The sequence below is a fragment of the Cervus canadensis genome, chromosome 4 (genome assembly GCF_019320065.1).
Source record: "Cervus canadensis isolate Bull #8, Minnesota chromosome 4, ASM1932006v1, whole genome shotgun sequence".
In the NCBI taxonomy this organism is placed as follows: Eukaryota; Metazoa; Chordata; class Mammalia; order Artiodactyla; family Cervidae; genus Cervus; species Cervus canadensis.
The window spans coordinates 14,320,389-14,345,187 of NC_057389.1; the positions used below are offsets into that span (position 1 = coordinate 14,320,389).

The following is a 24,799-nucleotide window of genomic DNA, read 5'->3' on the forward strand; positions in this document are numbered from 1 at the left end:
CTTCTCGCTCATATTCCTGCGTCCTTGGAGATGCAGGAATCCCCATGACTTTTTTGTCTCCTCTGTGAACAGTTCTCGACATTTTAACAGCAGCCTTGCTTTATTACCAAACATTATTTTTACCTTAAACGGAGGAAATCAAGAAAGAGGCAGGCTCAAATGCCTGCTCCGGCACTTAATTATTCTCCCAGAAGCCGTCGCCCTAATCTGCAAAAGGAAAGTAATACTACCTGCCTCTGGAGTTGGCCAATGACGTAATGGGGGAAACTCACTTCTCAATCACCTGGGGTCCGGCACAGGGCTGCCTCCAGTGCTCAGCACCATTCCATCCTTCTGTTTTGGTTTCCTGCCCACACTCCTGGTCTCATCAGGTATCTCCCACACCTGCATAACATCAAGTCCTTGCTAATAGCTTTCATGCCTTGATCTCTCCCAGCCCCAACCCCACCCCACCTCTAGCTCCCAGTCCTTTCTATCACTGCCTAATTTATCTGAAATAAATACCGGGTTCCCACTCTGATGAAACACTATGCTCTTGGGGGTTTCCCACCATCCTAGATGAGGTCCAATGTCTTCCACCTGAACTTCAGACTTCGTATTCGACCTCATCTGCTGATTCCATTGCGTCTCTTGCTATGTTCCGTATCATGTCTCCCTATCACTCCCCCCCCACCCCCCCGCCCCAGATGCTGTCCTTCCTGTTTTAGGAGAACTTCATCAGACAGCATCACTCACTGGCTAAGAGAGCGAGAGTGGACTTTGGACTCAAGACTGGAGGAATTTCGGCCAACATTGAATTCATGTGCAAGTTCAAGCAGGTTCCTTAACCTCTCTATGCCTCAGTGTCCTCATCTGTAAAATGAGAAGAGTAAGTTCTTCTCTTACAGGGTTGTTTTAAGACTTAGCTGATGTACACGAACCCATTATAACAATGCATGGGAAGTGACAAATGCTGGACAAAGGCTAGTCAGTGTTAGCATCACCACCATGCTCCCATCCACCTCTCAGCCTCACATCTTGCCATCCCCACGGCCGAAGAAGCCTTTCTCTGCTCAGATTCCCCCTACCCTTCCCTCGAAAGACTTAGCTCAAGATACAACACCTATATCTGCTTCAGCTCATCCTATCTTCTCAACTCTCTTATAGGCTTGTACTTCTTCCTTGAATACTTAATCATATATGCTGCTGAGGGTTACTGCATCTCTTCTAGGTATCAGTCATGTCTTATCAACAAAGCAGTAAACTGACCAAGAGACAGATCATCTCCACTCCCCAAGGTGCCCACCATAGTGTTCAGCAGAAGAGAGGAGCTCAAAACCCACTGTTGAGTCCAATCTTTGCTTCCATTTGCTAATTGTCAAAGTTTCATTTAAACAAAGAATGAAGTATGATTTTAATACCTTGCTTTTTTAAAAAAGAAAACTAAAATCACGAAAATAATTAATAAACCAGAAGAAAGGTTCAATCTGATTGCTTCTTATGGCCATGAGTCCATGAGCAAGTCAGTTAAACCCAAAGAGCATCTAGTTTCCCACATGGGAATACCATATACCCCACAGGGTTACTGTGAGAGAGTCAGATACCAAATACTAGGGAAATTTGAGCAAAGCACAAAACAAATATTAAAAAATTTTAAAACTAAGAAGTTCTGACAAATCAGTAACTAACTTTGAGTTAGGTCTGCTAGATGCACAAGAGAGAAATGTATAATTTGTTTCTGAACCATAATGAGATTCTTATTTTAATGATGCATCTAAAAAATATGAAAGAAAAAATAATAGATTTTCTTTAAAAACTTCTTTTTTATAGTTTCTGCCAGAGACCCAAACTTGAACTCCACGAGGCCAGGGACCATGCCTGTCTCAGCAGCAGCACATACCCAAATGTTGCACACAACAGGTGCTTAATAAGTATTTGTTAAATAAATTAATGTATGAATTTGTACATGAATAAACATGAGTATTGTGGGACGGTTCAAAAGCAACATTTTATTAGTTTTATTCAATCACCAGAAATTTTGTTTAAAGCACAGGTCAGAAAACAAGCTGGGAAAACAAACATCTAGTCTTCTATATCCTTACTGGCATTACCCAGGAGTTGTATAACTTCAAAAAAAAAAACTCAGAGGCACATAAAAAAACCCTAGCTGCTTCCTGTGAGACACCTGGAACAAACAATAGATGGCCCATGAGGGGCTTTCTAAAGAAAGCACTGCTGTTCTGCACAGACACCATTCATGGACATGTTTATGGGGATGGACTGTTCACTTTAGGAAATGAATATTCAGATGCTTAACTGTCTACTGTTTGCCCTGCCGTCACACCATGACAGGCCATCTTGTCTCAAGATGCTTTTAATTATTTACCATAATAATGATGCTTCTCAAGAGAACCACAGTTCAGTTACCTAACAAAGCATAATATTTAATCCTAACAAAAAACCTGATTCCCATGAAATGGGTCATTTATGAATGAAGCTGAGCCACCTCTTTCAGGGAGAACATGGCTTTGTGCCAGCAGACCTAGTTAGGGTACCAACTTCCACCTCCACACGTGTGCAATATGAGACCAGGTCAACTGTGAGAGGACCCTAAGTACAACACCAAGTTATAAGAGATCAGAAGAGGGAGACTGTATTTCTGAGATGCAGGTTTGAAGACAGCTAGGGAAAACTTCACAGAGGAGATGGGAACAATTTACTTAGTATTAATGGCAGTTGTGATCGGGAGGTAAGGACTATAGAACCTTCAATGTGCAGGTGCTTTAGGCATCCGATTTTAGTGTATCTCTATAAAATCCTAGGACCCACTCATTATTATCTGCATTTTACAAAGGAGAAAACTGAGGCTCAGAGAAGTTAGGTAACTTATCTAAGATCTCACAGTTCAGAAGCTATAGAGCTTAGATTTGAACACAGACACTGACAATAAGGTCCATAAGCTTTTTGCTATAACAAATTTACTCTCCTACTTTCGAAAAGTAAGATGAAAAATTTTAGTTTTACAAAACAAAGAGATGGAGCCAGGGACAGGGTAGTCATTCCAGATGAGCAAAGCAGCTTGAGCAAGACTCAGAGGCGGGGAAGTGCCAGAGATCATCAGTCTGGAGTCTGACCGGCTGGATAAAGTAGAGCATGGCAAAACGAGGCGACCTGAACACTGCCTGGGGAAAACAGAAAGTCATTCTATCCAGGCTGAGGATGCTATACACTCATGAAATATATTAAAAGGGACTGCACAGCCTTAAGATAAAAATAGAAAGCCTGAGCTCTGCTTGCTCTGGGAAGTGGAGAGCACATGCATCCTTGGCCTCTGATGCAACCCTGTGGGCAGACCTCAAAATAAACATCCACATGTTGCCTGGCAACCGGGACAGTAGCCACAGCTGATCTGTGATCAAAATCCAAGCCCGAGAGACCTTAGAACATTTGGCCACACCCTGTGAGTGCCTGATTATGAGCTGCGACACAGGAGCACCTCAAACGCTTAGGAAAAAGGCCACAAAAGGTGTGAAGTTCGGTACCCCAAGACAACTGTTTCATTTTCATTGCTTTGTGAGCCCCACTTTTCCAATGTTCCCCTTCCCTACACCCCGGGGCTGATTATGTTGTAGGCAAGGAAGAGAGCAAGCCACACAGCCTGGATTCGTCATCAAAGAGGAGCAATGCAGCTTTTTTTTTCTTTTAAAGTTGTGTTCATGCCTTAGAGAGCCTGGTTATTTTACTTGATGCATGAATAATTCCAACTATGTCTTACTTTGGCTGCCCCAAACAAGCTAGAGAAGTTAGACCCGGAAAAGACATCCTACTTTCTTCTTGTGGTCCCTCCCGTAGAAAAGGTTTGCTTGGCTAGGACATTCTTAAGCTTGTGAGTCACGCAATTTAAGCAGATTAGAAGCGACACAATGAACAATGAGGAAGACAGCCCATGACAAGTTCTTTGAACTTAAGTCTTCACCTCTCTAGAACACAGTTTCCTCATTTGTAAACTGTCAGGCTTGAGAACTCCACAGTTCTGCAACTCTAATATGATACGCTATAAACACATAAAGCTTATGTACCCAATCATAGATGTTCAAATGGGAAACACAGGAGTTTAGCTTCTGGAGTTCCACGGACCTGGGGAATCACACTATCTGTAACTTCAGACAAGTTGCTTAAATTTTTGTGTCCGACTCTGTGACCCCACGGACTGTAGTCTGCCAGGGTCTTCTGTCCATGGGATTCTCCAGGCAAGAATACTGGAGTGGGTTGCCAGTCCCTTCTCCAGAGGATCTTCCCAATCAAGGGATCAAACTCAGGTCTCCTATGTTGCATGCAGATTCTTCACCGTCTGAGCTACAGGGAAGTTCTAAGCTTTCCAAGATTGCGTTTTTTTATTTGTTAAATGGTATAAAGGTGACATCTACCTCATAAGATGGTAGTGAGGAATTAATGAGGGTGTGTTCATAAGGCCTGGCACATCATAAATTAGTAAACAAAAGTAATTTGTATCATTTTACAAATATCAATTGCCTGGGCTTCCCTGATAGCTCAGTTGCTAAAGAATCTGCCTGCAATGTAGGAGACCTGGGTTCGATCCCTGGATTGGGAAGATCCCCTGGAGAAGGGAAAGGCTACCCACTCCAGTATTCTGGCCTGGAGAATTCCATGGACTATAGTCCAGGGGGGTCGCAAAGAATCAGACACGACTAAGCGATTTCCACTTTCAAAAGATCTCCTCAGTCTCAGAATGGTGAAGCACTTCAGTGGTGACCACTGCTTTATAGAAGTTACACACTCATATATAAACAGAGAAAGGGCAATATTATTTTACATGACGAAAGTTTCTTTGGGCTGAAATGCATTGCTTATTTATCCTAAAAGATTATGAGGTCATCTGAAGCATATATGGTTACTGGTGATATGATTATTGTACAAGAATGAAAAATTCTGAGCTCTGGGGAACAGCTGCCTCAGAGCCTTTCAGCTTGGTTTTCCGAGGGCTTTCAAATTCATTCCTTAGGCACAAGCCTAACAGAGTGTGAAAGAAATGAGAACTTTTTATGGACTGCTGTGTAATAAAACCAACGGCCCATCCCAATCTCTACAGGGATGACGGGCTCAAAGTGTCTCTTAAGGAAACTGAGAAGGTACCTGTAAGGAAACAGGGAGATGGAGCCAGTTGCGTGGTGCCTGAGAGATGAGCCTGTCCCGTGGCCATTCTTGTAGCTGGCTTCTCAGGGAAGCATGTTCTTAATAAGAAGACTTAAATGACAGGAATTAGTACAAAGTTCCCTTCTCCAAGCTGATTTCCAAATAATGAAAATGAAAATGCAGGGCGAAATAAAGCATTGTTCTAGAAACCAGGTAAGAAAAACAAATTCACAAATGTACACTAACAGCAAGCTTAATCTTCGCAAATATTAAAGAGGTAATGTTAGTCAGGAGAACAGCTGTGGAGCCTGACCACTGGAGTCTGAATTCCAGCTCTGCTACCAGCTGTATGACCTTGCTCAAATTCCCTAACTGCTTTGTGCCTCAGTTTCCTCATCTGTACAGTGGGAATAATCAATACCTTCCACATTTCATCCCACTTTCCCCTAAAACAAAAAAAAATTCAATAGAATAGGAGAATTGATTTTTAAATAGGTTTCATTTTAAATATGTAAAAAATTTGTAAAAATATGAACAGTGCTGCTTATTCTTAAGTCTGAGCAAAAGTTCTGCATTCCGACACTAGAAGGGTGTTTTTCACCATGTATTTTACCTGTTTTTTTTTAATTTCACTATATTCAGATGTGTAATTTATTCCTTCTTTACTGCCCATTAAGACATCTGAAGAAACTCTCAACAAAACTCTTATTTGCTAATTCCAATCAGTGTATAATATACTCTTTCACAGAAGCAGGAAATTTAATCAATCAGAATTTCCACAGCATTAAGATATTGAGCATAATATTGAGGGCATAATATCAATTTCTAGTGCTTTTCTGAATTTAGATACAAATTCCTCTCTCAGTTATTTAAACTGCCTGAATATGAACGACTGAGCCTAGGATTTTATAAGACTGGTCTACTGAAAAAGGCACTGGAATCAAATAGAACCTTGCTATCTATGTGACCCAGGGTAAGTTATTTAATCTAAGCCTTAGTCTTCTCATTTTAAAAACTGTCCTAATACCCATTTATCTAGTTGCAAAATATGCAACTCTTAAGAGGATTAAATGAAATCTATAAATCACTTAGCACAGTAGTTGTTTAACAAATTAATAAACAGTTGGCTTTTCTTCTTTTCATTTATTTTCTATTTATCTAGATCATGGAGAACTTCTCCAAACTATATACATACTGCTGGACCTAACCCCTCTCCCATAGCATTCCAGAATTATCTACAGATTATCAGAATGTCCTTTGTTAATCGTTTGTTTCCTATTGGTTGTCTCTCCATTCTAAATAGTAACCAAATCTTCAGTTCATTGGTTAGTAGAAGAATGTGGAAAAGTTATACACACAGAGAAAAGTTACGGTTTATCACTAGTTCAACTGGAAATCAACTGGGGTATTTTGTCAAGATTTTAACTGCAGATATGTAGATCAGTGTTCATCACATTCAATCTTTGGAAATTCATGAAGAGGTGTAAGAATATGATTGTCAGAGGACTAGAGAATGAGACAGTTCTAATTTGCCAGGCTAGGAATCCTACCACAAGAACACTATTTGAGAATAATTCAGCACCCATTACTGTAATAATTGAAAAAAGTTCTTGAAACCAAAGAAGAACTCAAACTCGAAAGCCAAAAGAGGGGAGCCTTTCCTTTACGATCTCTAAAATGTGTGGACACTTTATGGCTAAAATTTCTAACAATAATTAGCTAATGAACCGACAGACTTAAAACTCAAGTTACAGTAGGACATCACAAAAAAGATGATATAATTTTATAATATTGCTAGGGAAAAATGATCACTAATTTTAATCAGTGAAACTATGCGAAATATGCAGGAATCCATACATATTTAAATTTTTTATACTAAAATTATACATAAAGATTGCTGGCAATGAATGTTCTATCAAGCTATTGGACTGTGCCAGGTCAAGCATTAACACCTTTGTTGTTCGTTTAGTCGCTGAGTCGTGTCTGACTCTTGCGACCCCACGGGCTGTAGCTCCCCAGGCTCCTCTGTCCACGGGATTCTCCAAGAAGAATACTGGAGTCGGTTGCCATTTCCTTCTCCAGGGGATCTTTCTGACCTAGGGACTGAGCCCATGTCTCCTGCACTGGCAGGCGGATTCTTTACTATGGGCTAATAATTAATAAAGACCTGTGGAGGGCAGGCAAAGAGCAGCTGAGAAGCACAATCACAGGCTAAGAAAACAGGCAGCACTTACTTAGTTTTTCAATTTCCCTCTGGACAGGACCTTTGCATAGGAGCTGTGAAAGAAATCACAGAGCTGCCTGGCACTTGAAGTGTTCCCCAGCATGCTCGCCAGCTTGTTGAGGGACAGGCTTGCTAATTCGGCCATGTTCTTCACATGGTTCATCAAGGAGCGACAGTTTTGGGCTTTTATCTCTGGCATTTTTAACGAGAAGTTCTGGGGACCAGGGTTCTATCTGTCTGCTTCAGGGAGGGTCTCAGAATTGGCGGTCACAGCTGATTAACACCTAGCTCAGTGGTTTGGGGGCTTCCCTGGTGGCTCAGGCGGTAAAGAATCTGCCTGCAACGCAGGAGATCCGAGTTCGATCCCTGGGCCGGAAGATCCCCTGGAGAACAGGATGGCTACCCACTCCAGTACTCTTGTCTGGAGAAGGCCATGGACAGAGGAGCCTGGTGGGCTACAGGGAGTCCATGGGGTTGCGAAGAGTCAGACAGACTGAGCGACTTTCACTTTTCTGTGTTTTTTGGCCTGGGAGCAGAAGCACTCATGGGCACTGTGTGGGGAGGGGCAGGGCAACAATGAACACTTAGAAACTTGCAAAGGAGTTTGTCCAAAAGCATAATGCAGGAGGAAGAGAGAGGAAGGGTTACAGACTAAAAAGCTGTGAGCCCCCCAGGGGATTCTGAAACTCTGAGACATTGAGAATGACTGCTTTAGATGGCTTTATAGGGGGTTGGTGGAATGACCACCATTTTCTATTAAAAGCATCTGTTGTTATCCATGGGCACTTTTCTTCCCATAACAAACTTAAGTCTCTTCATGCTTTCATTTGGTCAAGAGAAAGGTACCAGAATTCCTTAGATAATAAGTTAGATTCACAGAATTACTTTTCAAAAGTACTTTCCAGCTGGTTTTGAAAGGAAGATTTATGGTGCTGACATGGCCAGTCCAGATTACTAAACAGCATAGATGCTCCCTCAAAAAACAGTCCTGCAATACCCCAAGAGTATCTGTCTTCTCCAGTCTCATGACTGTAAACTCTGAGGACAATTGATAACTGGGATTATGCCTGTAGTGTAAATCTTTCTTACACTAGAAAAATATAGAATATAGACTTTGCCAAGCTCAACAGTGTTGTCATCTTATAGGCAGATATTCTGGTCCACTAGTGGAACCCTTAATGCTACACATATCCACACATCTAGCATATAGCTCAGTTCCAAGTATTTAAGAAAAAAAGTGAAATTTTTTTCTGAAAAATTTTCAGAAAAATAATATTTGCCTCTCTCTACAGACCAGGAGTCTAATACTCAAATGAAAATATACGTTGGGGGATGTGAATGAGTGTATCAGGCCAGAATGAAGAGGGGGTAGGAGGCTTCAGTGACAAAATGGAACGTGCAGTTTTATCTAAAGGCTTTCAAATGGTTTAAAAACATTGTGCAGGCTTAATAAAATTAATCTGAATTCTGATTCAAGAGCCCCTTTCTGTTCTAGACACATAGATATACTGTATAAAATTTAACATTAAAACATTAATTAAATAAAGAGATAAATCAAGAGATGGTCAGTATAAAAGAGAAGTTGAGAATTCTGGAAGATAAAAATTCTGGCCACAAGTTTCAGTTCCCTGCTGTAGACCAAGCCCTCTGAACCTCATGCATCTCTGCAAACAAAATATTATGAAAAGAAGCATGTCTAAAAGCATATATCCCAGGACTCTGATGATGACAAGACATGGTACTGGCATTATATTAGACGATTTTATTTGCCTTGTTAGATATAAACAGAATTTCCTATTCCACGATAAGAAGGAAACAGAAAAGACTCAGACGACTGAAAACCATACAAATAATTCTACTTTCTGCTACTGTGGCCACCCTTAGTACAGCTAATGAAGAAATAATATGCAGAAGACTTGAGTCTCTGGTTTCTCTGTAGGAGCAACTTTCTGCCCTAGCAACTCTATTCTAGACAACTCTGGAGGGATCAAGATCTCATCGAGGTATTTATACCGAGGAGCTCAATCCATGACAGAGTGCAAAGAGTACGCCTGCACACTCACCCGGGTGCCTTCTCTTATAATAGCTTTGAAAGAGGAGTGGTTGGGGCCCTTTCTTAGGCACCAACAGAGGGCCACGAACATCAGTGAGGTCAGTTTACGGAGGCCCCTCAGGATGGCTCAGAAGTCTCAGCTTCTGTGAGTAGAAGAGCCACAACTCTCAGCAAGACGGCACCGCACCGCTGCTCACAGACAGACTCTGGTGAGCCAACTCCCTTCTTAAAGCAGCGCGCATTCCACTTTTACAGGTTTAAGGATTTACTTTGAAAGCTTACTGGGCCATAGATTCCAGCGATGCTGACTGGGTAGGTCTGAGGTGCGACCTGGGCAATTTCCATTTTTAATTAAGGATCCCAGGTGAAATTCACACAGATGCTTCCCAGACTTCGTATCATGAAACACTGTATTCGAGCATTCCAAGGGGGAGGAGGAAGTACAAGCTCAGAACATGGGTCAGCAGAGTCCCAGGCCCATGGATTATCCTGGGATTATCCCACTGGACTGCCTTTTCTATTTGAGAACCAAGAAACTTCTCTCCTCTGAGGAGACCCCGCTGCTAAAACACAGCTCTGTGCAATTAAGGAAGCCCTGCTTCAGTTACACTCAGCTTCCCCATTGCTTGGTATTACTAGTCCATCAGCAGGGCTCCTGGGAAACGCCTTACGTTCCAGAACTCGGATGATGATGAGCCATGGAGTCATCACCACTCACCCACGTCTTGGCCATTATGATCAGTATGTACCATGGGACCTAGAGAACTGAGGATAATTATAAGTGCATTGGCAATATGTAAAAGAAACCTGCTTTACCAAAGTTCACTTGATTAATCAGTAAAAGCAAACCCAAAGCTTCTTTCCAACATATAAGAAATCCTCCCAAATAAAACGGTTACGATTTTGTAGGAGTTGCAAAGGCATCTAAGGGAAAATAAACAAACACTATCAACAAAAGAGACCAAGAGGCACCTGTGTAACTAAGGTGTGCCAATTATTGCTAGCAAAGGAATCAATAAAAATGATAAAGGGTGAGCAGATGAGCATCTGAGCTTCTTCCTCATTTTTCTAAGGATATGTATCCACCACGTGGCAGCTGACAAACACAAAATATTCAACAAGAAACGAAATGGAGACAATGTGCCCTGAGAGGTAAGTGTCTGGAATGCAGAGGCAGGTTACCCTGTTGATGAGCTTGTCTGCCCTCCCTGCATCTCAGCTTGGGTTGTGAAGCAACGGGAAGATGAACACGACCTGTCACCCTCAAAGCTGGTCTGGAAGACAGACAGCACAGACTCAGGCAGCTATGGAGTCTCCAGTTAATCTGTGCACTGTGCAGGACAAAGGGAAATCTCAGGTTATCATTGACACCTGATGGGAATCCTGTCTGCAGGGGACAGTTGTCAAGAAAGTCTCACGAGAGAGCCCTAAAATGAATCAAAACTCTCAGTCCCACATAACAGCATACGGAAAAGTGTGCAGGGGGGAGATCAGAGTAACTCCACTGGTAGTTAGGGGCAAGTCTGGAAAGATGGGATCAAGAAAATAATGAATGAGGCGAGCCAATGCTTGGGAAGTTGGATGTACTCAGATCTCTGAAGAGGCCAGTCTTGAACTGACTGGTTACAGATCTCCTTTAAGGGACTCGTTTTACTAATGTTTATTCCCAGAAAAACAGGCCCAAGCTTAACCTCATCCCCCTTCCCCCAAACTTGCACTGCTTCACAGGACCTTGATAGCAATGCTTTTTAGCACTTTTTACACTGTGTTTTTATATTTGTTATATGGGCCATACTTCACGTCTGTATCCTCAGCACCACGTGGGGACCATTGTAGAAGTTAAACAAAAAGAGTTCATTATGGATCTTTTTCGATTACCTAATCTTTAGCTAATGGACAAACAGATGTTAAGCTGTAAATGCTCATAAAGCTTAGAGAACAAAATCAAATATTGTTTTCCCTTTTCTGCCCACCTAGGATAAATCTCTATACTCATGCAACAGTATCTTAGGGCTCTGTTCATATTGAGAAAAAAAATAATCTCTTTTTCAATTCAACAAACATTTATTGAGCAATTACTATGCAGAAGGCACCATGGAAGATGCAATGGTGGTCCAAAGATGTGGCTCTTGTCTTCAAAGTGCTCACAGTAGAGTAAGAAGCTGGTATTCTAAGAACAAAAGTAACCACAGCCAAATGAGACGATATAGTCAAATGAGACTTTAGTGTGTGTTAACTTCACCCACTAAAACTCACTTTTTTAGGAAGTATTTCATGGAGAGCTGTTAAACATGTCCTGAGAAATAACACAGGGCAGTGGTTAAAAGATCAGGCTCTTACTCTCTTGATCTGTAAAGTGGGCATGATAAGGGTATCTACCTCCTCCCTTTCTCATCATCAGATCATGTAAAGTGCTCGACACATGCCTAGAACACAGTAATTATCAGTAAGTGTAGTTATAACTATTAATGCTGATTTTTTTTTTGCTGTTCAGTCACTAAGTCGTGTCTGGCTCTTTTGTGACCCCATGGACTGTAGCCCACCAGGCTCCTCCATCCATGGGATTCTCCAGGCAAGAAAACTGGAGTGGATTGCCATTTCCTTCTCCAGGGGATCTTTCCAACCCCGAGATAGAACCCACGTCCTCTGCTTGGCAGGCGGAATCTTAACCCCTGAGCCAATACGCTGATTTAATACAGATTGTGTTGATCTGTTCTTTTTCTGAAACCTATTAAAGTCACTTGCTAATAATTTATTATTATTGCCTAATGTGGACAGGAGGGCACACGGCTAACAATGTCACTTTAACAATAGGATTACACATAGCCACCACCCAAATCTCCAAGGTTCAGATGTATGTATGGACTTGCTCAGAAGTCAACCTGTCTTAAGAGATGCTGTAACGGACCCTTAAATGGGACTGAGTAATTATATTTAGGGCTCTCCATAAAAATAGTGTATCAACTGGTCTTAACCAGGGGAAGCAGCACCCAATGAAGGGGTATTTTAAAATGTGTGCACGAGAGCGTTTTTGTCATGCTCTGGCATTTAGTGGGAACAACACAGCCCCGCCCAGTTAAGAACTGTCAACCCAAATGCCATTAGTACTCTGCTGAGAAACACTGGGTGACTGACATTTTTCAGTTAAAAGCTATTCACAGAGCAAAAAATAAAACACAACTGTTTGTGAAGACCCATTGTACTTTCTCAGTATGCAGATTATTAATTCAATATATAAAAAAACTACAGGATAAAATAGCTCTTTCTTATGAGGCCAGGCACACTGATGCTAAAACACACATCCCAGATTCAAACAGTCTCCAAAATGAGGGCACTATGAGGTAAAGAGAAGAGACAAAGATATCTATGTACACAAGAGAACATAGATTGTGGGCTTTTTATTTAAATAGGACTGAACCATTAAGTGGCTCATATTGTGGGAAAAGTAAATACTTCCTGCTAAGAAGTAGTGATGCATTACAGATAGTTGTTATTATACACAATAAATAGGAACACAAATATTTGGCTGACTTTACGAGCTCAGTTCAAATTAACTTCCCATGTTTTCCTAAATCTTTTTCAAATGATCAGTTTACTTGTTCTCTTTTAAATCTTCATTGCTGAGAGAAGAATTATACTCAGCCAATTCATGGACAATCAAGAAACCTAACCGACCATTAATAAACTCCTCTCCCCACTGAGAATCTTCTCTCAAAGCATGAGAACTGTAACAGACAATGTTCACAATCGAAATCGAAGGCACTGCTTCGTAAACACATCAGGCAGTCTGCAAAGTTCACTTTTTTTTTTTAAACAGTCATCAAGGGTTCTTGCTGCCTGTACCAGGATTCGCGCTCCTTCCTCACTGCTATTGGCCAGCTACCCCTGCTCCATCAGCAGGCAGATGTAGCCTTGGCTAATCTAGCATGATTTTGCCAAATGTCACTATTCTGTTTTAATCTTACACAGGCAGCAATCTCCTCCCCACCGCATTCCCAGCAATAAATACCCTTTAGATACTGAAAAATCAGCGTGCAAAAGTTAAATTCAGTTCCCACAAACATGTCAGGAAGAGGCACTCTTCATTAGAAAATAAACTTGCCGGCTGTAAACAGCAGGTGCCACTCCTTATCGGCCCTCCCTGCAATGCAGAGGTTTTCCCTCTCGAAAACATCTCATATAGCAGGAACTTTCCAGAACTGCCAATTAAGCAGTCCCATTCCTCTGATGTAGGTACAGGTGGATTCCCTAGGGGACTAGTCAGAGGCCCCAAGGTCCCACCCTTGGAGGACGCTTCTTAAACTCTCAGCCTTCTTCTCTCAAGCTGTAAAATGGGAATAAAGAACCAGCCCCGTACGCGTTTGTAACTGAGGCACGGGACCACCCTGACAGCGCCGAAGAGACTGTCAAATCTCCACGAAAACATTTTGCATTCTTGAAAGACAGGTACAGAGCACCGTTCCGTGATGTCATCCGACCACAGCCTCAGGTTGAGGTCAAGGAAACAGAACCAAAACAAGTCACAACATCGGCCACGCCACACCCAGCACGTTATCAGGTACACGGAGAGGTTACACACAGTGAGGTCATTCTCTAAAACGGAGGTCACCACGGCGGAGGGGGCAGGGCGCGGGGAGCGGACGGGGTCTAACCCTCAAGATCACAGGGCCAAACCGAATCCACGGAGCGGCTGCTCTTTCTTTTTTTGTCTTTCAGCATTTTCTCCAGGTCACACAAATCCCTGGTTTTGGAACCCTACCCTGTAGCAGATTCGTTCCCAGTCCAGCAGCCGGCCACAGCGGCACCGACGGAGGAGGGGTCGGCAGGTAACCCAAGGGAGCTTAGAACCCACTGAAAGGCGATGGGTCTTAAAGGTCGAGAGACCGTCAGGGCGCACGTCCAGGCGCTGGGAGCCCGCCGGCCCGGGAAGCCGCCGCAGCCTCGGGGCAAGCGGCCGAAATCAGTACTCACTCTGCGTCCGGCTTCGGAGCCCCGGAGACTTCAGCCGGGCTTGGGGGACTTTTGCATTCCCGGTGGCGCTCGGCCCCCGCGGTTTCAGTTTGCAGCCGCAGCAGAGCGCGCGGAGAGGGACGCGGCGGGGCGGTCCCGGGACGCGCGACGCAGGCAGCTCCCGCCCTCCTCCGCCCGCCCCGGGCAGCACCGCCCCCGCAGCCCCGCGCGGTTCGTGCAGTGGGCGATGCCCGCTCTCACGGCGGGGCTGGCATCCCCGGGGCTGCCTAACAGAACAAGGCGATGCAGGTCACCCGCTGATGGCAGCGGTCCACCGCTCCAAGGCTGTCTCTGTGCAAACACACGCCCGCAAATGTGGCTTTTTAAACTACCCAGTAAATTAACATTTTACATCCCGTAACAGATTTTGCTTTCTAAAGAGTGGTTTAACAGAACCAAAATTTATACATTATGATTAAACATTTCAAAATAAGAATGGATTTTAAGCCACTGAATAAAATAAGAATGCATGAATTCATACTGCCATAAATAAACTTGTTTATATATATATACATATGCTCAGCCAATTCATGGACAATCAAGAAACTTAACTGACCACTAATAAATTCCTCTTGCCCTGAGAATCTTCTCTCAAAGCATGCGAACTGAAACACAGACAACATTGGCCACCTACCCCTTCTTCTGTTGGCCTGCTACCCCTCCTCCATCAGTCGGCAGATGTAGCCTTGGCTAGTCTGGAATGATTTTGCTAAATGTCACTATTCTGTTTTAATCTTACACAGGTAGCAATCCCTCCCCACCGCAATCCCAGCAATAAATACCCTTTAGATACTGAGGAGAGATGAAATGCTTTTCCTTATAGAAGAATACTCTTACACTTGAAGTCGCTAAGTCAGGTCCGACTCTGTGACCCCATGGACTGTAGCCTACCATGCTCCTCCGTCCATGGGATTTTCCAGGCAACCCCATGGACTGTAGCCTACCATGCTCTTCCGTCCATGGGATTTTCCAGGCAAGAGTACTGGAGCCATTGCCTTCTCCAGAGGATCTTTCCGACCCAGGGAGCGAACCTGGGTCTCCCACACTGGGGGCAGACGCTTTACCGTCTGAGCCACCAGGGAAGTCAATAGAAGAACGCTAACTAATAAAATAAGTGATTGGGGTTAGGGAAAACACTTATAAGATTTTAAAGAAATGTGGGAAGCCAGTTTTCCCCAAAGCCATAAATCGGTTACAACAAAGGCTCTAGACAGGGAGCTGGGGGTGTGAGTGGAGGAGGGGGTGGCAGTGGGCAGTTGGAGACCAGAAATTCAGGCCTCGCTAGTGACAGCTGAGCGGTGACTCACTCCGCGTCCAGCCAAGGCAGAGGTGATGGCCAGCTGGCATTCAGAAGAGTGCTCATCTGGGCAGGCTGGTACCCACATCCACCCAGCAACCAAAGCAGGCGGGGTCCCACTGACTTCTCCAGCAAGGTGTTCCCCACAGCCGCCTTATTTATTATCATTTTTCATTTACTTCTGTTAAAGGTGGTGAAAGAAAAGCCCTTCCAACTCTAATATTCTGTAATTCCCTGAGAAGAAGACCCCGTCCTCAGAATTCTTCTAGATGAAAATGTAGCTTAAATTACTTTTTGGTTCATGGTCAGTATTTTCTCTGCTTTTTTGTTTCTTAACCTCAGCTTATCAGTGACATTTCAGACAACCAACATGACTTATTTGGGCCACTTCTCAAGAGGGATGAGCCCTGAGTCCCATAGCTCCACGGTTAGGCAGCATATCTCTCTCAATGATGGTGAGTATGTCTGAGCTCTTCAAGGGTACAGATTAGTAATTACGTGGTTGTGAAATAAAACTTCCAAAGATGCTTATCCTGCAGGATAGGTATAAAGGGACTCCTCTCCTTGGAGATGAAGAGGGACGGTATTGCTCCCAGATATGCTGTGTCTATTCTAGTCCCTGAGGTTCATCCTTTCTCCCAGAATGGCCCCCACATCACCCGCATCTGAAAAACTGGAGGGTATTTATCAAATAAAGAAAACCCTGGGCCTTAGCCCCTTATGAGGAATCGGATTTTTGTGGCTTGGAACCTGAGAATCTGCATTTTAACCAGATTGTCTAATCTGTTAGATAATCTGATTCCCTGATCAGTTTAGGTAATCTAAGATACAAGTAATCTAAATTACCCACATTCAGCACAATTCAGCATCTCTGCAGCTCAAAATGCAGTAGCCAAACCCCCAGCAGCAACTGGGAGCTTGTTATAAAAGCAGAAAGAATCTCAGTCTCACCACAGACTTCCTGAGTCAGAATCTGCATTTTAATAAAAACCTCGCTGACTGAATATGCACATTAAAATGATACTTACTGCTCTGAATCTTGTTTCCCAAACCTTGGTTATTTGTGTATGTGTGTTACCATGGTTCAGTCATGTCCAACTCATTGCAACCCTACCAACTGTAGCCCACCAGGTTCCTCTGTCCATGGAGTTTTCCAAGCAGGAATACTGGAGTGGGCTGCCATTCCCTTCTCCAAGGGATCTTCCCAACTCAGGGATTGAACCTGGGTCTCCTGCATTGCAGGCAGATTCTCTACCATCTAAGCCACTGTTTTTTTAATCTGGCATAACTATATTTACTTAATATTTTAAAAACAGATTTATGTTTTAACCACGTCTAGCCTTGGCTTCCCTGGTGGCTCAGATGGTAAAGAGTCTACCTGCAATGCAGGAGACCCTGGTTCGATCCCTGGGTAGGGAAGATCCCTGGGAGAAGGAATGGCAACCCACTCCACTATTCTTGCCTGGAAAATCCCATGGATGGAGGAGCCTGGTAGGTTACAGTCTGTGGGGGTCGCAGAGTCAGACACGACCAAGCGACTTCACTTAGCCTTGTTTTAAGCAAGACTATCCAAGAGATCATGAGTTTGGAAGTTCTACTTTACTTTTTCTAGCACACAAAAACATATGCAGAACTATTGAAATAAAAATGCTTGCTTACTTAGCAACATACAGAATCATCTCACCCACCACATGTGGTCCAAAGGTTCTGTGGGTGAGGCTGACACTGAACGCCGGGATGCCTCCCACAGTATGCTGACTTTATTCCCCCCGGCTCCCCCTTACTCACATTATGCATGAGAAGAGTAGGGCCATGCTGCCAAGGTTAACAAGTATTTATGGCAGAACCAGGACCAAAAGCACAGAAGGAATTCTCTGGTGGGTGCTTATTCCTGCACAGATCTTCTCCCCTCCAACTGGGAGCAAAGCTGTATGGGCCGTCTTCTGTTTAAAAGATCTAATGTTGCTAAATAACCTGTTGTGTGTTGTTGTTTAGTCACTCAGTCGTGTCTGACTCTTCTGTGACCCCATGGACAGTGGCCCACCCAACCAGCTTCTCTGTCCATGGGATTTTTCCTGGCAAGAATACTGGAGTGGTAACCAGTGATTTTTCCTCCAGTTCAATTAGACAGTTCTCCTATTTTCCTTTCCAGAGTAAATAGCTGGCAGCTGGCAATACATTTGAAAATCCTCATTATTGAAAACTGCTCAGTCGTGTCAGACTCTTTGTGACCCTATGGACTATACAGTCCACGGAATTCTCCAGGCCAGAATACCGGAATGGGTAGCCTTTCCCTTCTCCAGGGGATCTTCCCAACCCAGTGATTGAAGCCAGGTCTCCTGCATTGCAGGCAGATTCTTTACCAGCTGGAGCCAAAAGGGAAACCCAGGAATACTGGAGTGGGTAGCCTTTCCCTTCTCCAAGGGAATCTTCCCAACCTAGGGATCAAACCCAGGTCTCCTGCATTGCAGGCAGATTCTTTACCAGCTGAGCCACCAGGGAAGCCCAGTCTATACAGTGCAAGCCGTCCCCGCCCCAGATTCCCCCGCAGCCTGGTTAAGGCACGTGACCCGTACTGGCCAATCAGCTGTGCCTCACACGAGTGAGCCCGGAAATGAGCCGAGTGGAGGCGCCGCCCACTGGTAGGTCTGAGTTAGGAGAAGCGCTTCCAGCCTTCAGCTTGGCAGCTTCCCAGTTCCCCGCATCCAGGCCTAAGTGTGATAGGTGCTGAGCTGCAGTGGCGGCGAGGAGGGGCTGCCACAGGGAGGCAGGGCGTTGTTCCCGGCTGTGAAATAGATTCTTTCTGCTGGAGCCTTCTGGATTTCTCTAGGAGCTACCGGCTAGCCCTTAAGAATTCCTTTTTATCGTGAAGTCGTCAGAGTGGATTCCAGTGGGTAAAGTGGGATAACTTTACCCCGCACATCTTCTTATAGCCACAGTCTTTTGCAGAGACGTTCTTAATGCAAGTTCAACCTCGCTTTCCTCACCAGAGTTAGTTGGTGGTTACAATAGAAGTTGCCTGAGACTCTGAGTAAAATACAACAGCACGACTGATTATGGATCCCAGCTATTTATTTAGTAAGAGTCTAATTTCTATAGCCTCATTAGTCTTCATTATTAATTTATAAAAATTCAATTTTAAGTACTAAACACCTTTAAAGTAATGATTTTGAATTAGAAATGTCTATGCCACTTAAGTGTGTTGGATCCTCCAAACCCAGGACTACATGGCAGAAGTGATATTATTTATATACATAATTACTGATTTTGTAAGAATTCTCATAAAACATTTCTGCAATACCTGGTAACCAGTCTATAATATACAGCTATATACAGCTTGCTGCTGCTGCTGCTGCTAAGTCACTTCAGTCGTGCTTACATAAGCTTAAATACTGAATTTTTAATACAGACTAAGTTTTTCTTAATAATTGTGAAATTGTCACTTACATTAACTTTTGAGTTGAATGTGTCCAGTATCAAGAAAACCGGAACTAATTCTCACTGCAAATTATATATACTATTGTCATGTCATGTGTTGAGAAAATACCATTTGCCTGTGTGTTGTGATAATTTATTGTGTAATAAAAGGCTTCAAGGGTCACAAATGCTATTAAATGATGCATGGGAATGATCCTTTTTAAGTAATGATGATACTGAGGCCTTTCAATCTTGTATCAAAAGACAAAGTTAAAAAACCAAGAAAGTATATGTATGCACATATATAGGTATAAGGTTTTATATATATATATATATATATATATATATATACACACACACACACATATATATATTTCTAATGCTCTGTAAGAGTTAAAGATATAAAAAGGAAGGAATGAAGAATTAAATCCTGGAAAAACCAATATTCAGGAAATTTGTGAAGGAACTCCAGTCAGGAAACCACAGTGATGAAGAACAATAGAAGAATGGGATGGGAGAAGCCAAGGAGGGAATTACAAGTTTGCCAGTAAATCTAAAACAGTCACTGTGTGGCTAAATGTCCCCACCTCCCAGCTACGGCGCCCTCCCACAGCTTCCTGAGGCAGGGCAGGGTTTGAGGAGAATGGCCAAATTCTTTACAAGAATCCCACCTAGAAATGAGTGGATGATACTCCTGTGTAGAAAAAAGATGTAAAAGGGACTGCTTCTTACCACTAAATTCAAGGTGCGGGGGGCGGGGGGGGGGGCGGGGGGGGGAGTAAAGGAAACAAAACAAAAATACCTAAGTGTGATTTTCCACAACGTACTGACCCTCCAAGAGTTTGAATGAATGAAATGAATAAAGCCCTTCCCAGGCAGGAGATCTGGACAATGTACTGAAACTCCAAGAGTTTAGGTAATGACAATTCTAGAAACCATTTACAAATGATTCACTAAAAATCTCCCAAGATTGAGGTCTAGCTAATGAAGCTTTGGGCACCTGATGCGAAGATCCGGTCTTTTCACTGGAAAAGACCCTGATGCTGGGAAAGATTGAAGGCTGGAGGAGAAGGGGACGACAGAGGATTAGATGGTTGGGTGGCATCACCGACTTGATGGACATGAGTTTGAGTAAACTCCGGGAGTTGGTGAAGGACAGGGAGGCCTGGTGTGCTGCAGTTCATGGGGTCTCAAAGAGTCGGACATGACTGAGCGACTGAACTAATGAAGCTTCTAATTTTTAGAGGCATAATTTAAGTGCAAGTTAAATAAAAGTCATAATATTATAAAAGACAGGACATGTCTAGAAAATATATTTTAGCTGGAGACCTCCAAACAAGAGAGTATGAGGACTAACAAGGGCAATGGCAGTGGAGATAACCTTGCCCAGCCTCTCCTCATGTCTCAGCTGGGTTTTAGTTTGGGTACTTATAAGGGGCTTGGACAAAGGCTAAGGCTCCAGGAGGCTCTAAAATATGAACTCTTCACCAAGCAAGTAACATACATGAATGAGGAAGTCCACAGCCCTCCATAGGAGAGCTACCAGTTTCAATGGAAAATGCTTATTTTCAATAGTCGTATAGGCAATCCTGAAACAGGTTAAGGTTTGGATAATCTTGGACATACTGGAAGATCACCAGCTGAAGTGGAAGGAGGATAGCTATTTTATATATTGAAAACTACTAGCTAAAATTGTAGTTACAGCTTATCTTGAAAGATGAAATTCCAATGTTTTTATACTTTGCAAAACTTTGTAGTGTTATATTACCAAAGAAGGCTCAGTCAGAGTTTAAAAGGTCCAGGATTTTTTGTGAACCGGAAGCCTGGGTTTGAACCCTACCTCCATCTTACTGGCTTTGTGATCTTGTTGAGGTTACTTAACCTCTCTGAGCCCACGTTTCCTCAGGTACAAAGGAATAATAATTATAAGGTTGTTAGCGGATTACATAAGATAATTATATAGCACATTTAGCAAGAGCCTGCTATGGTTAATACTCATAAAGATAATTTGAATTATTTTCTGAAGAAGTGGAAAGACTATATTTCTACTCATGGTATGTGCAAAAATCAAATATTATTTGTAAATATTTAAAATAATAATTAATATTTTTGTACACTTACTATTAGATGCCAGTAAGAATAATAACACAAATGTCTTTATTAGGTCTTAAATCGTCAAGAAATGTCATTAGAAGACATTAAGAAATGTCATGTGTGTTCTTTGCACCTTCTCCACCAGCACAGAAATGATACTTAGTTCAATTTTCAGTGACATACTTGACATGTTTGCTTTCCTTACAAGTCGCACCCACTAATGATACATCTGTAAAGTAGGTGTCTTTTCATGTCCAGGAAATGACTGACCTTGGTAACTGGGACTCTTTCACCAGACTGAGTTCTTGAGGGCTGACTGCTCCCGGGGCTTGTTGCTTTTTTCTGAAAAAAAGAAAATATTAGTTTCGATGGGAGAAGACACCTTAACAATGTGGTCAAGCGCAAATTTTCCTATCAATACAAATCTCTTTTCAAGCAAAATTCAGACTAATATACTCAATGCTGAGCACACAAAAAAAATGAAACAAGCTTTTAATTTTTTATATCTTAGCCTGAAGACTATGTAGATATTAAAAGGAAAGAGTGCATTGAAGAAATTGCAATTGTTCGATATTCAATGGTTTCGGAAAACTGCAAAAATCCTCACACGTGCAGGTGCCATTTTCCGCCGCCATGCATTCCCAGAACAGCATCGCTCTCCGGGACAAGGTACGTGCTTTCTCTCTTACCCTGAGAGCTGCAGAGCAGGCGTCCGTACAGCCTGCCCAGAGGGTGACTCAGCAGCAAGTATCAAAGATGCAATTCCATGTCCAAGAAACTTACCTTAGGGAAATAATATTACAAGAGCAAAAGCCTTTTCTTCTTCACAGATACTCATCACAGTATTCTAACTTCAAAAAGCAAAAAACCAATATAGCTTATAATAATGAATGTTTATTGAGTTCTTTATTATCTGTATTGTTTTTTGCTTTTTGAAGTTAGAATACTGTGATGAATAATAATGAATGTTTACTGAGTTCTTGGTCTTCCCTGATAGCTCAGTTGGTAACGAATCCGCCTGCAATGCAGGAGACCACAGTTCGATTCCTGGGTCGGAAAGATCCATTGGAGAAGGGATAGGCTACCCACTCCAGTATTCTTGGGCTTCCCTTGTGGCTCAGCTGGTAAAGAATCTACATGCAATGCGGGAGACCTGGGTTCGATTCCTGGGTTGGGAAGATCCCCTGCAGCAGGGAAAGGCTACCCCCTCCAGTATTCTGGCCTGGAGAATTCCATGGACTGTATAGTCCATGGGGTCACAAAGAGTCCGACACAACGGAGCAACTTTCACTTCACTTTCACTGCAAATTGAGTTCTTACCATGTATCTGCTAATTGTTCTATCAGAATAAAATTATAGAAATGCTCTAATAATACAACATATTACAGTACTATTGCAAGTGCTCTAAGCATCATCATGTGTAACATGTATATCATATAACATGTATAACATTGTGTGCAACATGTAACATGTATCATGTGTAACAAGTTATTTAATCTTAAAATCACACAGTATAAAGCTGTTACTATCGTTATCCTCATTTTAGGGGTAAGGAGGTGGAGGAAAGGGGTGAGTGTATAACTTGGCCGTGGTCACAGTTCATAAAAAGCAAGATCCATTTCAGACCTTATTCTCTCACCTACCTACACTGCCTCCCACATAAGGGGTCTTGCTACGAACAGCTACAGGATGAAATGTCATGTGGTTGTTTAAAGATCATGTTTAGAAGAACACTGCATTAAATGAAAATATTTTACTTATATTTTACATAAAGAAAAGCCACATTATAAAGTAACATGTGTAGTATGATCTCTGAAGTTCATATGGGGTTATTTTCTGATAGTGGGGTTAAGAGTGCTTCCTTGTGCTTTTTTTTTTTTTTTTTGTATTTTCTTATATAACTAGTTAGAACTGGATATGGAACAACAGACTGGTTCCAAATAGCAAAAGGAGTATGTCAAGGCTGTATATTGTCACCCTGCTTATTTAACTTATACGCAGAGTACATCATGAGAAACGCTAGGCTGGAAGAAGCACAAGCTGGAATCAAGATTGCTGGGAGAAATATCAATAACCTTAGATATGCAGATGACACCACCCTTATGGCAGAAAGTGAAGAGGAACTAAAAAGCCTCTTGATGAACATGAAAGAGGAGAGTGAAAAAGTTGGCTTAAAGCTCAACATTCAGAAAACTAAGATCAAGGCATCTGGTCCCATCACTTCGTGGGAAATAGATGGGGAAACAGTGGAAACAGTGGCAGACTTTATTTTTTTGGGCTCCAAAATCACTGCAGATGGTGATTGCAGCCATGAAATTAAAAGACACTTACTCCTTGGAAGGAAAGTTATGACCAACCTGGACAGCATATTAAAAATCAGAGACATTACTTTGCCAGCAATGGTCCGTCTAGTCAAGGCTATGGTTTTTCCAGTGGTCATGTATGGATGTGAGAGTTGGACTGTGAGGAAAGCTGAGTGCCAAAAAATTGATGCTTCTGAACTGTGGTGTTGGAGAAGACTCTTGAGAGTCCCTTGGACTGCAAGGAGATCCAACCAGTCCATCCTAAAGGAGATAAGTCCTGGGTGTTCATTGGAAGGACTGAAGCTGAAACTTCAGTACTTTGGCCACCTCATGCGAAAAGTTGACTCATTGGAAAAGACCCTGATGCTGGGAGGGATTGGGGGCAGGAGGAGAAGGGGACGACAGAGGATGAGATGGTTGGATGGCATCACCGACTCAATGGACATGGGTTTGGGTGGACTCCAGGAGTTGGTGATGGACAGGGAGGCCTGGCGTGCTGTGATTTATCGGGTCGCAAAGAGTTGGATACGACTGAGCGACTGAACTGGACTGATATAACTACTTAAGTGACAAAAGGATAATAAACAAGGGGGGAAGATAAAATGTACAGTTGCTTTCTCCACAAGGACTTGATATCTTGTATCTTTCATTTATAAATATCTGTGTTTCAGAGAAGCAAGCATATAAAGCTTATAATACAACATGGCGAGATTATGATCCAACATCTACAAAACATGAAGAATGTACTATAAGCATTGAGTACATAGGAGGGGTGATCGTGCTGATTAGGTGATATATAACACCATAAAGAGTTACGTTACCACTTACACACAACTTTGGACACTTTTTGAAAAATATATAATTGAGAACAGTTTGGTTGAATTTTTTAACATTTAGAAGATATTCAGCAAAATTTATATTGCTTAATTTTGTGAAACTGTCTGCCACAATTTGAGCTGAAGTTTGAGCTGAAGCCTTGTTTCCCTTCAGGGCAAATACTGTCTTAGCAAGAAGAAAAGATGAAACTCAGCTTGCTGTCCTCAAAGTCCAATGGTTATGTGTCCACTGGCTGACCATTCTCAGAGCCTGCAGGGTGCCCACTGAGTCAACAGTGGGCATGTTTTAGTGGGTGTCTGCGGGCCTTCAGAGGCCTCTGCAGGGGCCCCAGGCTCCAAAGTATCACCTGTAGACTAAATAGGCTCTCCCAAGCATTCATGCACTACCATCAACCAGAGGAAGAAAAAAATCCTAGATAAATGTGATAGAAA

At 42.6% G+C, this 24,799-nt stretch overlaps 1 protein-coding gene across 11 annotated transcripts in view; it reads right to left on the reverse strand.

Moving 5' to 3' along the window:
* The window catches only part of CAST (calpastatin), a 123,849-nt gene that overhangs the window by 62,058 nt on the left and 36,992 nt on the right, over positions 1-24,799 (reverse strand). For 7 of the 11 annotated variants that reach the window (XM_043464599.1, XM_043464600.1, XM_043464598.1 and 4 more), the window contains exon 3: positions 21,499-21,570. In XM_043464599.1, the coding sequence (XP_043320534.1) occupies positions 21,499-21,570 (72 nt within the window). Of the gene's footprint in view, positions 1-14,381; positions 14,663-21,498; positions 21,571-24,799 lie in introns of those variants that run through there. The other 4 variants (XM_043464596.1, XM_043464601.1, XM_043464603.1 and 1 more) reach the window with 3 other exon arrangements.